This window comes from Labeo rohita, chromosome 20 (assembly GCF_022985175.1).
Source record: "Labeo rohita strain BAU-BD-2019 chromosome 20, IGBB_LRoh.1.0, whole genome shotgun sequence".
In the NCBI taxonomy this organism is placed as follows: Eukaryota; Metazoa; Chordata; class Actinopteri; order Cypriniformes; family Cyprinidae; genus Labeo; species Labeo rohita.
In genome coordinates, this window is record NC_066888.1 from 8,657,226 (window position 1) to 8,674,107 (window position 16,882).

A 16,882-nucleotide genomic window follows, 5' to 3' on the forward strand; every position below is an offset into this window, starting at 1 on the left:
AAAAATACAATTTAAATACTTTTTAATCTCAAACGCTCATCTTGTCTTGTCTCCTTTAAGTGTTGCTTTTGATAAAATAAGATCTTTTTCATCATTAAAAAACGTTTTTGTAGCATATGAATGATTGAACCCTTCTCTGTGGATACACTGTTTTAGATGTAGTGAGAAGACATACATGGATCTTATTTCAGAACTGTAAATTTATGGCATCCAGCTTTTAATGTTGTGTCATCTTTTCTAAAATCGTTGTAAAAAATATTTTATTATTATTTATCTATTTGTTTATTATTATTATTATTATTATTATTATTAAGGTCTACATTGTATTTTACTTTTTTTGTTGTTTGTTTTGTTTTGTTTTGTTTTGTTTAAAGTCTACCAGGGGTGGGATGGGTTGGGGTGGGTTCTTAATTTGCACAGTTGATTTTTGCTTTATATTACTGTGATTTGATGAAAATTCAATAAACAGTTGTTAACAAAAAGAGTGAGTGAGAAGACAACAAGTATCGTAGATTTCACATAATAATGATCAAAATAAATTGAAGGAGATAACTGTGTTAAATAAATTCTATTATTAATCCCCATAACATTTACAATTGAAAATATATTTTTATTTTAAACCTAATAGCAACTGCTGGACATGTTTTGTCCCATGTCTCAAGAATCGCTGCATAACATTTACTCTCAGGAAAAAGCACAAATAAAATACAAATAAAAAAAAATGTGCAACAAATATGCCGTTATCTGCATTGAAACTACCTGCATAAATGTGAGTGATGTGATATGTAACAGTATTTCAAATAATTTACTCAAAGAAATCTAAAACCTACACTACCAGTCAAAAAGATGTTTAATTTTTAAAGAATTCTCTTCTGCTCATCAAGCCTGAATTTGATCCAAAATATAGCAAAAGCAGTAATATTATGAAATATATATTATGAAGGATCATGTGACTGGAGTAATGATGTTAAAAATGTAGCTTTGAAATCACAGGAATAAATGACATTTTAAAATATATTCAAATAGAAATCAGTTATTTTAAATAGTAAAAATAAATTAATGCAGGCTTGGTAAGCAGAAAAGACTTGTTTAAAAACATTAAAAATCTTACTGCTCAGAAACGTTTGAGTGGTAGTGTATAATCCGTTTTAACGAAATGCTTTTCTACACAGATTTGTACTGTTTTGAATTCACTTTTGTGTTATGGCCCTCAGTCATTATTTAATGTAAGTATTATGTTACCTTATTTTGTAATGTAGTCACATGGTTGAAGAAAACGATTTTTCCCAGTGTGCATTGCGCAGAGAGCTGCTTTCCAAAGATGGCGCTGCACGGTAGTCCAGTAAGACGAGTTCTCTGTGATCACCTGTAAAACTATGACCACATCTAAACGCTATATTATAAAACAGAAGACATTCCAGTAATATCGTAGTAGCCTGTCTTGGCATTAGTGAAGCAGAATGCCCTCTCCTAAAGCGCGGAGCAGCGCGGCTCGCAGCGGCAGTGTTCCGTGTACCGGTGGAAACGGGCGTTATGAGTTCATTTCTCTGAGCCGAACTCCCCCGCCGCACCTGCTGCAGAGGCAGGGCTCTGATCCCACAACGGCCCGGCTCCGAGCCTCCGAGAGCCCCAACCGACGACGCGGCTCGGGTTCGTCCACGTCTTCCACCGGCGGGCAGCAGTTACCGGACGAAGACTGTATGAAATTGAACCCGTCTATCATCGGGATAGCGCTCAGCTCTCTGCTGGCCATTGACCTGTGGCTGTCGAAGCGGCTCGGGGTGTGCGCCTGTGAGGACTCGTCCTGGGGCAGCGTGCGACCCCTTATGAAGCTCGTCGAGATCTCCGGACACGGGATCCCGTGGCTAGCCGGTGCCGCGTACTGCCTGTACAAAAGCGACAGTGCCGCCGGTCAGGAGGTCATGCTGAACCTGCTCATGGGTAATGCGATTTTATGACTTATTAAAGAAGTGATCTGTTTCAAAATGAGTTTGCCATAGAACAGGGGTGTTCAGTCCTTTAAATGCCACGGACCACCAAATGGGACACCATCCTAAAATTTAAAAAAAGGCTATATATTACTAATACCGTGAAAAATTATTATTAAAATATTTTTGATTACTTTACATTACATTTTTTTAATAAAATGGTACTTTAATGGTACTGTAGATGTATTAAGTAAATCAAAATGCATTTTATTTGTTTACTTTAATCAATTATTTGAATAAAATTGTTTTAGTTTTTTATTATTTAAAGAAGAAATATTTATTAAAACTTCATTTTAATTGCATATATTTAAATTAAATGTTAGTTGTTTATTTTAATCAATATTTTTAGTTAGTTATTTAAGTCCACGTATTTTAATAAATTTGTTTATTTTAAATAAATAAACTATTTTTTAATTAGTAGTGGTGTTTTTTTTTTTATTGAAATATTAATTTAATTGAAAAAAATCTATTTACACAAATCTTTATTATTTTTCCCTTTTTTGTAACACTGATTTTTACATAGACCCCTTGCACTCAATTTTTTTTTTTTTTAAGAAAACAAATAGTTTTGTGGCCTTTTAATGTGTCCTGACAAATCACTGTAGCGCCTCAGTTCAGGCGGCACATGAACCGATCATCTCTTCATCTTTACTAGTTATAGCACAAAATAAACATGAATGAACATCAGAAGGTGACTTGTTTCACCCAGGTGTCAGTGCACACAAGTTTCAAGTTCAGGGCTACTGACTTTCATCTACTGTCCTGTCTGGTTTGTTTGTCGGACAAAACGGTGTTTTGGTGTTATGATTGGTCAGATCACCTGTTCATCAAACTTCCGGCGAAGGGTGAGCTAGCAACTAAGATTGGGTAAAGTTCAGAAGTAATTGGAGCTAAAGAAATCGCTGTAATGCCATGTGCAGCACTTTTCACACATTTCTTTAAATAGATTTTTAATGGTATAAGGCCTTTGCATCATTTGGAGTGACCACTCATCATATAGTGCGACCAATAATAGGAATGACTGTATTAAAATAAAATAAAATATATATAATTTCTGTGGCTGAAATATAAATCACTGCTTTTTGTTTATTATTTAAATAAGATTTTTTTTAAAGATTTATTTTTGGCATTCTTATGCCTTTTTATTAGATAGGACAGTGTGAATGGACAGGAAGCGAAGTGGGAGAGAGAGAGAGAGAACGAGGTGGGATCGGGGAAAGGTCCACGAGCCGGGATTTGAACTCACAGATATATGTCAGCACGCTAACCATGAGGCTATTGGCGCAGACTAAAGAAATATTTATTAAAACTATTTTAATCACATTTATTTAGATTAAATGTTAGTTGTTTATTTTAATATTTTTATTTATTTAGTTATTTAAGTCCACTTATTTAAAAAAATATATAGTTTAATTAAATTAATTATTTTTAAAAATAAAATATATTTACACAAATCTTTATTATTTTTCCCTTTTTTTTGTAACACTGATTTTTACATAGACCCCCTTGCATTCTCTAGCGACCCTCTAGCGAGACCCCTGCTATAGACGCCGCTCAAAAATAAATCAAGCTTAACTCAGACCTGCAGTGATGCTCTTGCAGTGTATCAATAAGGGAAGGTGTAGTGTTAAAAAGTAGGAATGTGGTGCTTTTTGTTAGACAATTCTATTTATTCTTCCGTACAAAATGTGTGATGTAAAGTCTAAATAGCCTTGTTAGATGGTGCAGCACTGGTTCTACATTGAGTTACATGTATCATTTCTTTAAGTGGATTAACAGTCCTTTACTGATATTCTTATCCATATCATGTTAAAGTTAATAGGATTACATGGTCATGACAGAGGTTAAAAAACAGATACAAGTTTGCACGGACAGTGTTGTTGAGCAAAAATTGTGTGATGTATTGTGAAGTCCTTGTGGCTATACTTTGGAAACTGTATTTTAACATTTATTCTTGTTGCACTACCTTGCATCATATTGTAATTGCATAGTGTCTGCATGATATTTGTCTATTTTTATGAATCAGTTTAGTCTAAATAATTTAGCTGCTTAGATCAGCATTAGAATTCACCCCTGAGGTAAATCATTTTTTGTAGAATAAAATGTGAAAGTCATTTCAAGTAAACCTCAAACAAACTGTCATATGAAAAACTTATTTGTTAGAAATTTTCAGTCTGAACCCAAATGTCAACTTACTGATTTTAGGACCACAAACTAAACAGCTTTACTGAACCTGGACTATTTCTTTATAATCACATTTTAGAAAAACCAAGCTTAGTGCAGAAAAAAATGCAATAGAAAACCATATGTGTTAAGGCTTAATGTGTTAAGATAGTGTTTTTAAATGAAAAGTCTGTTCAGAATCGTCAGACTGACCAGCCGGTCACCGGTCCGGGCCGATTATGCTGAGTAGAACAAATAAATGCTACATTCATTGTATGATGTAATCAAATGCATTAAAACACTGTATATTCTACACAGTGTAAATTTAAATATAGATTTCTTCTTATTAAAGCTGCAAACGTGATGTAGTCAGGAGCAGTGAGAGATTTTCTCTTCTGTTGTATGATTAACATGAATGACAGACAGTAGGAATATTTGACTCTTCTCACTTTAAGAGCTGACCGGATCCAATATACTGTCTGTTACACATGTTTTCTTTCTCAGCTGTTTGCTTTCTGCTTTCTCATATGACCTAAATTAATGTTTACAAAGATACTTGCAAAGATGGGCTTTTTTGTATAAAAGAATTATGTACAAAGCCTATAAAGCAGCAAAAATAACTCCCGTGCTCTATGATCACGTCTTAGAAACAACTTTTAGACCGTGCATGCATATAGCAAAATGAGTTTTGTTTCACTTCTGATTGCATTTCAACAGCTTAAAATCACTTGTTTATTTTAACCACAGTGCTTAAAGGATAAGTCCACTTCCAGAACAACAATTTACAGATAATGTACTCTTGTCATCCAAGGTGTTCATGTCTTTCTTTCATAAGTTGTAAAGAAACTGTGTTTTTTGAGGAAAACATTTCAGCATTTTTCTCCATATAATGAACTGATATGGTGCCCCAAGTTTAAACTTACAAAATGCAGTTTAAATGCTGCTTCAAATGATCCCAAATGAAGCTGTAAACGATCCCAACCGAGGAAGAAGGGTCTTATCTAGCGAAACGATCAATTATTTTCATTAAAAAATACAATTTAAATACTTTTTAAGAGCAGGGTATGTCGAAAAACTCCAATAATATTTTCTCCCTCAACTTCTAAAATGATTTTAAAAAAATCACCCTACATTGCCGACCCAAGTCTTTGCAAAGTGAACATGCAAAGAAGATCAAACACCCTTAACAAAAAAGGTAAAACAATGATACAGGACGATTTTACTACTACTACATATATTGTAAAAATGTCAATTTGGTGTAAAGTTGCTTTGCGACGATATGTATCGTGAAAAGCGCTATACAAATAAATTTGAATTGAATTGAATTGAAATTGATTTTGAAGTTGCGGGAGAACATGAGATGGGACTTTTTCGACATACCCTAACTGTCATGAACCAGAACGAAAACAGAGGTCGGGAAGAGTAAGACAAAATGAGCGTTTGACATTAAAAAGTATATAAATCATATTATTTTTATGAAAATAACTGATTGTTTTGCTAGATAAGACCCGGTTTACAACCACATTTGGGATCATTTGAAGCCGCATTTAAACTGCATTTTGGAAGTGTTTCCGGGGCACTATATCAGTCCATTATATGGAGAAAAATCCTGAAATGTTTTCCTCAAAAAAACACAATTTCTTTACAACTGAAGAAAGAAAGACATGAACATCTTGGATGACAAGGGGGTGAGTACATTATCTGTAAATTGTTGTTCTGGAAGTGGACTCCTCCTTCAAAAACATTTGGAAATAATACGTTTTCGTGACCATGTCTCACAGCAATGTCACATGAGCATGTAACCACAATAGAGACGATAATCCAAAATCTCAACCTTGAAAATCGTGTCTTCCGGTATATCGTCCACCCCTAAGTCTGGCTTTAATATTTTATACATTTTCTCCACTCTTTCTGGCCCTTTTTCAGGCTCATTTTCTTCTTTCATGTACAACACATCATAACCCACTTCATCCCCTCCCACTTTCCCTATGACACATCCCTCATCCTTTTCTTTTAGACCTCTCTTTCCTTCAGGTGTTTTCAGTGTCTGGTATATCTGCAGATGAGGCAGTTTCCATTCATTTTGGATTTCCATTATTGATGCGGCTTATTGGCAACTTGTTTAAAATGCAACGGGCATCTTGTTTGTTGCTGCAGAGAGATCCGGACATATTTATCATGTTTCTCAGCAGTATTTCCAGAGAAAAAAGGGAGTGATAATCACTCACTTACTAATTCCACAACAACAACTGTGTTCCACCTACGCCCTTGTTGATTTGACATCCCATTTATTATAGTTGACATATCTGAATGGCCTGCTCAGCCTGTTTATGAAACAGGGTGATATGCACAGGGCCTGGCATCCATGCCTGATCTGTTTCCAGAGGTGATTTGTTAAGCTTCTTCGCCCAATTTAACATATTTTATTAAGCATTTCATTCATCCTGATTGTCACAACGGCTTGTGTTCAGAGGCAGCTGTAATCAAGTATTTTAAAAGACCTTTACACTGATTGTTGAAATAGTTCCTATCAACAGGACCTACTACAATTGGAGATGTAAACTTATACAACGCAAGTGATAAATTTGCTTTAATTGGTTTGCGTTAAAAGAAAGTGCCAGAAACGCACACTGCCTGAAATGCTTTTGGTCTCTTCAAAGCCTGTATTTCTAAAAAGCCCAGTCTGCTCTGGTTGGTCAGCTGGGCCAGTCTGTTGTGTTTGGTCAAGAGTGTGTGTTGAAAATGTAACGCTCTTTACTATAATTGGGTTTCGGTTCCTGAGGCTTCATGAGCAGCTGTAAACAGTATTATATCTATGATAACTATGGCGTCGATATTGAAGGTTCATTCATACAATGCTTTTTGGCCTCACAGCATCTCCTTAATGTGATAATTCACCCAAAAATGAAAATTCTGTCATTAATTACTCAACCTCTTGTCGTTCCAAACACCATAATACCTCCGTTCATCTTCAAAACACAAATGATGATATTTATGATACAATCCAAGAGCTTTCTGATCCTGCAACACAACAGAAACGTTCAAGGCCCAGAAAGGTAGTAAGGACCATTAAAATTGTCCATGTGACATCCAACTATTCAACCATTTCTTTTCCTCTCTTGACTTGTTGTGGTACTCTTGTGAATGCACATTAAGGACTGAAATGGAAGAGAAGAAATTAAATAAAGTCGCTATTTTTGTCATCACATGGACTATTTTAAAGATATTCTTACTACCTTTCTGGGCCTTGAACGTGTCCGTTGCGTTGCTGTCTATGCAGGGTCAGAAAGCTCTCAGATTTGATCAAAAATATCTTGTGTTTCACAGATGAACGAAGGTCTTATGGGTTAGGAATGACATGAGGGTGAATAATTAATAAGAGAATTTTCAGTTTTTGGGTGAACTATCCCTTTAACTAACCCTTTAAATCACTTACCCGGCTGTTCTTTGCAGGTAGGCCAAAGCAACCATTAGGTGGGCTTAATGACAATGTATAACATGATGACTACAAATGCATTTTCAAACACGGTTATTGTTGGAGAAATTAACTTTTTCAGTTTGGTTTATGAATTTCCCAATTGTTTATGTCAGGGGTGGCGAACGTCAGTCCTGGATAGCCGCAGCCCTGCAGAGTTTTTCTTTAACCTTAATCAAACACAGCCGAACAAGCTAATCAAGGTCTGAAGGGTTACTAGGAGGCTACAAGCATGTGAGTTTTTATTAGGGTTGGAGCTCTCCAGGACTGGAGTTCGCCACCACTGGTTTATATGCACAAACAAAAACATTACACACTACAGGAGAGATAAAATAAAGCATAATTGCTACCCTTTAAAACATCCTACAAAGGCCACTGCACAAGAGACGCAGACAAACTGGCTGTTTCTGTTGATCTGCACTTGTTTTTCTGGTTGTTTTGTCAATCTTGGAAATAGGGCTGGGCGATATGGCAAAAAAATAAAATAAAATAAAAAATGTCAGAACTATTCTCAGTTTTTACAATTTTTAACTGGTCAACTTGTAAATGTAATTACAACATGGTTTAAGAAACTTTTTCTTTATTAACCCTCTAGCTGAAAATTCTATTTCAAGAGCACCACGCATGATGTCAACATGATAAAAATTTTAAACAAATCACTTGTTAAATATCTTTGCAGAAAAGATGCATTAACTACATCTACATCTTGTACAGACTTGTCTTATACATAAATATTCAGAAAGAATACAAGAAAAATGCTTTTAAAAATTTTCAAAATCAAGGTAATTTAAATTCAAAATGACTGAAGATATAACACCAGTCGAGTATTAACTAATACTTAAGTTAATACTTAACTGGTGTTATATCTTCAGTCATTTTGAATTTAAATTACCTTGAATGTTTTGTAAAAAAAAGATAAATAAAAAAATGCACAGCAGCTTTCATCCCATCATCATGATGTAAACATGAAATATCAGACATACTGTAGTAGTTACATGTTTTTTATTCGATTTTCCTGGTTTTTCATAGTTTTTTCTATGTAAACATGGACGTGTTTGACCATTGCACTCGCGTCTCTTGCAGCGTCTCATGCATGCAACGGCATCATAAAAACACTGTGCTCAAGTTAAAGAGATCATGAACTGAGAAACCAAAATTCCCTTGATCTTTTGACATATAAGAACAACACCATGAAGTCCAAAGAACACACCAGACAGGTCAGGGAAAGTTATAGAGAAATTTAAAGCAGGCTTAGGCTATAAAAAGATTTCCCAAGCCTTGAACATCCCACGGAGCACTGTTCAAGCGATCATTCAGAAATGGAAGGAGTATGGCACAACTGTAAACCTACCAAGACAAGGCCGTCCACCTAAACTCACAGGCCGAACAAGGAGAGCGCTGATCAGAAATGCAGCCAAGAGGCCCATGGTGACTCTGGACGAGCTGCAGAGATCTACAGCTCAGGTGGGGGAATCTGTCCATAGGACAACTATTAGTCGTGCACTGCACAAAGTTGGCCTTTATGGAAGAGTGGCAAGAAGAAAGCCATTGTTAAAAGAAAACCATAAGAAGTCCCGTTTGCAGTTTGCCACAAGCCATGTGGGGGACACAGCAAACATGTGGAAGAAGGTGCTCTGGTCAGATGAGACCAAAATGGAACTTTTTGGCCAAAATGCAAAACGCTATGTGTGGCGGAAAACTAACACTGCACATCACTCTGAACACACCATCCCCACTGTCAAATATGGTGGTGGCAGCATCATGCTCTGGGGGTGCTTCTCTTCAGCAGGGACAGGGAAGCTGGTCAGAGTTGATGGGAAGATGGATGGAGCCAAATACAGGGCAATCTTGGAAGAAAACCTCTTGGAGTCTGCAAAAGACTTGAGACTGGGGCGGAGGTTCACCTTCCAGCAGGACAACGACCCTAAACATAAAGCCAGGGCAACAATGGAATGGTTTAAAACAAAACATATCCATGTGTTAGAATGGCCCAGTCAAAGTCCAGATCTAAATCCAATCGAGAATCTGTGGCAAGATCTGAAAACTGCTGTTCACAAACGCTGTCCATCTAATTTGACTGAGCTGGAGCTGTTTTGCAAAGAAGAATGGGCAAGAATTTCAGTCTCTAGATGTGCAAAGCTGGTAGAGACATACCCTAAAAGACTGGCAGCTGTAATTGCAGCAAAAGGTGGTTCTACAAAGTAGTGACTCAGGGGGCTGAATAATTACGCACACCCCACTTTTCAGTTCTTTATTTGTTAAAAATGTTTGGAATCATGTATGATTTTCGTTCCACTTCTCACGTGTACACCACTTTGTATTGGTCTTTCACGTGGAATTCCAATAAAATTGATTCATGTTTGTGGCTGTAATGTGACAAAATGTGGAAAAGTTCAAGGGGGCCGAACACTTTTGCAAGCCACTGTACTTTAAAAACAGCTTATATTGAAGCCTGTATGAAATTCAAATGGTTGTGGAATGTGACGCTCTATGATGCAATTATGTAGATAAGCACTGCCTCTGCAGAAGAAGATCGACATCACTGCCTGTTTTGCCCCGCCCACCAAATCGCATGTAGTGTTTACCAGAGAGGCAAAGGCGCAAGTTGTGAAAAAACAGTCTTTGCGTTGCCTTTGCAATCCCAACCTTAGGAAAGAGTTAATTAATGTTTTTTATGAAGATCCAGACAGTGTCAGTAAGTGGTCCTTTGTTTACTTAATTTTGCCGTGGATTTGTTTACAAACTAGACACAATTCGACTCTGGATTTCCATAATGATTGAAACTAAAAGATGATGCTGTGCAGACCATACTGAATCCGACAGTCGTGTTGCAACACAAGTCTGAGCAACTGTTTTCATTATGTTGTCACTATTGTTTTGTCAATTATTACAGGTTGTTTGAAATGTACTGAGTATTTATGCATATTTGACCTAAATCACAGCTTACTTGGAAAATGTCTTATTGTAAATGAACAACTGTTGGCTAGGTCTGTCAATGCAGTGTGAACTGGCCTTGAAATTCAGGTTGGATACAAGTTTGCCTGACTTCAGTCAAATTTCACATTTGTCCAGTTTTTCTAATGTTTTCATAATATCTGTTTCAGCCTTGGTTCTGGACCTGGTCCTGGTTGGCGTGTTGAAGGCTGTAGTGCGGCGGCGACGTCCTGCCCATAACCGTATGGACATGTTTGCCACATTTTCTGTGGACGGCTATTCCTTCCCATCAGGCCACGCCACCCGCGCTGCCATGTGTGCCCGCTTTCTATTGGCCCATCTGGTGTTGGCGGCCCCGCTCCGCGTTCTTGTCCTGCTCTGGGCCACTTTTGTTGGTTTTTCTAGAGTTCTTCTCGGGCGCCATCATGTGACGGATGTCGTGTTTGGTTTCTTCATGGGCTACTGGCAATATAATTTGGTTGAGATGCTCTGGTTGTCTCCAATCGTGTTGCAAAGCACGATTGGACAGCTTCACTGAGAAGCTAAGACTGAGGTTGCCGTTATTTGGAGGATCCTAACACATTCGGTTGCTGCCGGTATGCTGGTAATAATTCCATAATGTATGTCAAGTTGCTTTGTGTGAGTTTATGATGTTTTCTCTCTAACTTGAATGTAAAATTTCACAGATCTTCTGCCAGTAATATCAAAGGTTTTAGGTTCACATTAGATCACATGAACAGATAAATGAGTTTGATCTGAGTGCTAGGAAAAAGTGAAAGCAGACTTCACTTATTTTCCATCACTTGAAATAATTTTCTTCTGTCAGTACTGTAAGACGTCAGATTACACCAGTCTTAAAGGGATAGTTCACACAAAAAAGAAAAATCATTACTCGCCCTCAACCCGTAAGACCTTTGTTCATCTTTAGAACACAAATTAAGATATTTTTGATGAAATCTGAGAGCTTTCTGACCCTGCACAGACAGCAACGCAATGATAGAATATTACTTTTACTATCCCTTTAATGAATCTGCTGCCATCCTGCTTTACTCTTTTAAGGATTGGTGTTAATCAAAAAAGGAAGGATGGGGTGACCTCTGGCTTCTAACATAAGTGTTCTTGTTTACAGAAGAAAACCTCACCATTGTGAAACTACATTTTTATAGCACCTGAAACACTAAGCACCATCTTGAAGATTTTCCTTCCATTTTAATTAAAAACAAGCCAGTTCTCTAATTAATATGAAAAGCTCCTAATGAATGAATATTTAATTAAGCGAAGGAAGAGGATTTGAAACATGAGGGTGAATTTCAGCGCTGATTAATACCTTTAGGGTATGCGGCGTCCTCAATAGACCATCACGGGGGAGTAGTTTTGTTATCTCTGAAGGATTCCTCATTACACTATTTATCCTCTGAAAAAGTCTTTTGTGTGTGTTTTGAAGCTTTGTTCTGTGTTTGTGTCTCAAAGGGGTGAAATTGTTCTTTTTCTGTGCTTTTATTGTGACCGTGTTAGCCACTGTTCAATTTTATTGCACTTTTTGATGTCTTCTTGATCTATGAAGAAGAAATTTTGCTATGGTCTTATTAAAATTTGCTGGATTTTAATTGGGTTAAAGCCACAGCTGTGATTATCGAGCCATAAATCACTTGATATGCTGCAAATTGTTGCCATATATTGCAGGAGAATGTGTTATAATGACCGTTTGGTACCATTAAGCAGGTTTAAATTGCACCATGATGGCCATAATTGTGATCAAAGTTCCACTTGGTCTTCACTCAGACTGGACCAAGAAGTACTCTGGTACTGTGTGTCACATTACCATATTTACGTACCATGGTTTTTACATGGTGTTTAAAAGAATAGTTCAGCCAAAAATTAAATTTGCTGAAAATTTACTCACCCTCAGCCATCCAAGGTGTAGATGAGTTTGTTTCTTCATTGGAGAAATTTAGCATTACATCACTTGCTCACTAAAGGATCCTCTGCAGTAAATGGGTGCCGTCAGAATGAGAGTCCAAACATCTGATAAAAACATCACAACAGTTCACAAGTAATCCACACCACTCAATTCCATCAATTAACATCTTGCAAAAAGAAAAATTGCATGTTTTTATTTTAAACATCTATATCTTGCATGGCCTAATGGTAAGGTTGTTTTTAGCAAATTTTTATTTTAGGATAAACTTTTCCTTTAAAAATACTTCTAAAATTCCTTGGTGTTACCATACACGTGCAAAAAACATGGTGTTACCAAAGCACTTTTTAATGGACTTGTTGTTAGTGGAGGAAGATTTTCAAATAATTATCTTAATTATGAGAGTGCAAGAAGGTGGTATAACTTTCTTATTTGCCTTTTTTTCCTCATGGACTTACAATAATGAGACTAAATTGAAATTTAATTTGTGTCACTCTACTCTGCTGTTTTCTTCATGTATCTTTTCTTGACCAAGAATACAGTTGAAGTCAAAAAGTTTGCATACACTTGATTCTTAATATTGTGTTGATACCTGAATGAGCCACAGCTGTGTTTTTTTCATTTAGTGATAGTTGTTCTTGAGTCCCTTGTTTGTAGAAAAATCCTTCAGGTCCCATAAATTCTTTGGTTTTTCAGCATTTTTGTGTATTTGAACCCTTTCCAACAATGACTGTATGGTTTTGAGATCCATCTTTTCACACAAAGGACAACTGAGGGACTCATATGCAACTATTACAGAAGGTTCAAACACTCACTGATACATAATGAAGATGTGTACATTTTTCTTATTTTGCCTAAATATCATACTTTTTCCATTTAGTACTATTCAGAAGCTACTTGCATGTTCCCCAGAAGACAAATAAGTTAAATTTACCCTGATCTTCAAATTCAAAAAGTTTTCACCCCCCGGCTCTTAATGCATCATTTTTCCTTCTGAAGCGTCAGTGAGCGTTTGACCCTCCGTTGTCTTCGGTGCGAAAAGATGGATCTCAAAATCATGCAGTCATTGTTGAAAAGGGTTCAAAGGTGTATGTATACTTTTGACTTCAACTGTACATGGACCCACTTAACATTACATGTTGTTTAAGTAATAATAAAAAGTAATTTATTTTTTCATTTTAATTTCATTCCAGTTTTTTCTTCAGTCTTAAATCCGTTTTGATGTCAAATCTGTCTTTTCCGTTTTATTATTAGCATGTGTTATGCCGCTGTCTGTGTGTGTGTGATTAAAGAATTTCTCACACTCAGTTCAACCTTTTCAGACAGAACCAACACACACACACACACACACAGCTTTGCTGGAATAGTTGAAAGGGATTTTTGAAACACTGTCAAGCTGACTGTCAGCTTTATCCAGTCATAGGTCTTCCTCTTTTAAAGTACTGTTGTATCAAAGATGTTGTAACAGATCTACCCCAAAATACAGAGATTTTTTTTTTTCTTCTTTTTCTTTCTTTGATACAAAGTATTTCTCCTCTGGCAGCACATGCTCTCAAAATGACTTGCAGTAATAAGTTTCTGGTGAAGGCTGTGGGCGTTTTGACTGTTTCAAGAGAGCCATATGCACATTATCCTTTGCAATAACTGGGTTATTTCTTGAAAGTGCAATCATTTGATCATTTGTGCAATATCTCAATACAGTGACAGATGGCATCCAATAATGTTGTTTTTAAATTGCAATAACTTGGCTGTTTTGGTGTTGGTTTGTTTGCTAGGGACCATGAGTATTATTGTTGTTGTTGTTGTTGTTATTTCTTTGGGAGATGGAGAGGGAAGACATTTTTAATGGGTGTACAGTCTTTTTAAATGGCTTCACCAGCTGTTTCAAAATCTGACATTTGATCATTGTGTAGTCTGCAGTGAAAAGTGGGAATGTACATTCACCAAAGTCAAAATGATAAGGGATATTCATAAGCTTAATGTGGTGCCTGCTATGACTGTTGATTATATTTGTGATGTAAAATATACTCTACATCCATCATACTGTGATTGTATTTTCTAAATAAATATGAAGACATAAATCCTTTGTGTCTTTGAATTATTTTTTTATTCAAACATCTTATCTTGTGAATAAATCTTTGACACAGTAAAGCAGGAAACTCTGCTTTGATATGTTTTACAGTAAACTCTTATTCAGAAAATGAGAAGCTCTGCAATATCATGCAACATATAATGTTTTATTGCTGTAAGTTCTTCCATATGGAGGTGTGGGACAGGTAAATCTATATGAAAATAAACCTGTTATAAAGCAAATAACAAAACACGTAACCTGGTTCTGTAATGTAGCAAGAATGTATTTTGGTCATATTACATATAAACACTCAACCCCTCCTTCAAGACTTTGTTCCAGCTTGTATTTGTTTTCTTTCCATGTATTTTAGAGCATAAATCTCTCTTTTTTTTTTTTTAACAAGTCCCACAGCATATATTGAAATGTGTTCATGGGAAAAAGCTTGATCAGTCAGTCAGTCCATAAAGGGTTAGTTCACCCAAAAATGAAAATTACCCCATGATTTACTCACCCTCAAGCCATCCTAGATGTATATGACTTTCTTCTTTCAGACGAATACAATCAGAGTTATATTAAAAAATGTCCAAGCTTCCAAGCTTTATAATGGCAGTGAATGGGGGTTGAGATTTTGAAAACCAATAAAGTGCATCCATCCATTGATCATAAAAAGTACTCCACACGGCTCCAGGGGTGCACTGTAAAAAAACAATTTGTTGAGTCAACTTAAATAATTTGTAACCTGGCTGCCTTAAAATTAAGTTCAGTTAACTCAAAAAAAATTTATTTAACCTGAAATGTTAAATTATACTAAGTGACAGCTTACATATTTGAGTTGAATCAACTTAAAATTTGAAGGCAGTTAGGTTACTTACCCATCTGTTAAGTTTAGCAAACACAAATATCAAAGTTGTTACTTAGTACAACTTAACATTTCAAGTTGACTAAACTTATTTTAGTTGACTTAACTTAAAATTTTAAGGCAGCAGTGTAACAAATTATTTTAAGCTGACTCAAATTGTGTTTTTTATTTACAGTGTGGGGGGTGTTTGGCGAGGGAGGGGGTTTAATAACGGCCATCTGAAGTGAATCCGCGAGTTTGTATTTAAAAAAATCTATTGTTTTAACACTTTATAAACCGTAAACTTTAGCTTCTGCTAACTGAAATTTGAAACATGTATCTTGTACATGTATACACTACTGAGGACATTTTTCTTGAGTGCTTTCTTGAGTGCATTTAGCCTAAATTGGGGTACTTTTACTTGATCTGAATAAAAAATAAAGTATTTAACTTTGCTTCATTTATTTTTCACCAAAGTATCCACTTTTGAATTTTCATGAGTTTATATTTCAAAATTCTGACTTTATTCTCACAATTCTAGTAAGAAAAATCAACTCGTCATTCTCTATATCTGCTCAGTATCATGAGTTTATTCTTTTTCCAAAGAACTGACAAACTTGCTATTGTTGAATTAAATCGAGTTGTAAAGTCTGAACTAGGAGATATAAACTTGAAAAAAATGTCAGAATTGTGAGATAAATCTTATGTAAAATGGGTTTATATAGTATTTAATGCTGTAACTGTAATACAATATGTCCCCCATGAACTGCATATATGAATATTATGTAGACAAATAGTTTAAATCAAATATATCCTTTAAAAGTAGAGTAGCAGGTTTCATCCATAGTCTGTCCGTTTAGCTTCAAATGGCTTTTTTGATGACAATATTCTATAAAAACGATTTGCATTCCGATTCTGACATCCAAAGGCACAACAATACATTCTTCCTTTCATTCCATGGATTTGACCTGTTTCTCTCCACTTGTTACCAGTGTTTTTCTGCCACCACAATGTGCGCGCAGCTGCCGGTGACGAAACTGTGACGTCTACTCCAAATTGGTCTATAGGGCCACATTAAAATAACATGGTAAGACACAACAATTTGCAATATCAAGCAGCAAAACAAGCCGTTTTGTACAGTCAAAAAAAATAAATAGCTGGACGCACATGAGACCGGAAGCCAGACCCATAACATGTACAAATGGCCGCGCCGGATGGGGAAATAACAAGAAGAATAACAACATGCAGTAAATGGTAAAACTGTTTGCACTACAAAACAGTGTGTTCATAATTAAGATAATACAATAAAATAATAAGGTAAGACTGCAATATCAAGCAGCAAAACAAGCTGTTTTGTACGGCTAAAAATAGCTGGACGCGGATGAGACAGGAAGCCAGACCCATAAAATGTACAAAGGCCGTGCCCACTCTTACGGGAAGAAAAAAGTAGACAAAATACAAAAAAGATAGGGATGCCAATGGAGAAACGGTGACT

General features: G+C 36.1%; 1 protein-coding gene across 1 annotated transcript; it reads left to right on the top strand.

The window, feature by feature from the left end:
- Positions 1-1,257: 1,257 nt before the first annotated feature.
- plpp6 (phospholipid phosphatase 6) lies at positions 1,258-14,561 on the top strand. The gene is made up of 2 exons (XM_051139288.1): positions 1,258-1,941; positions 10,731-14,561. The coding sequence occupies exons 1-2, from the start codon at positions 1,461-1,463 to the stop codon at positions 11,096-11,098; spliced, it is 849 nt and encodes a 282-aa protein (XP_050995245.1). The 5' UTR covers positions 1,258-1,460; the 3' UTR covers positions 11,099-14,561.
- Positions 14,562-16,882: the final 2,321 nt, after the last annotated feature.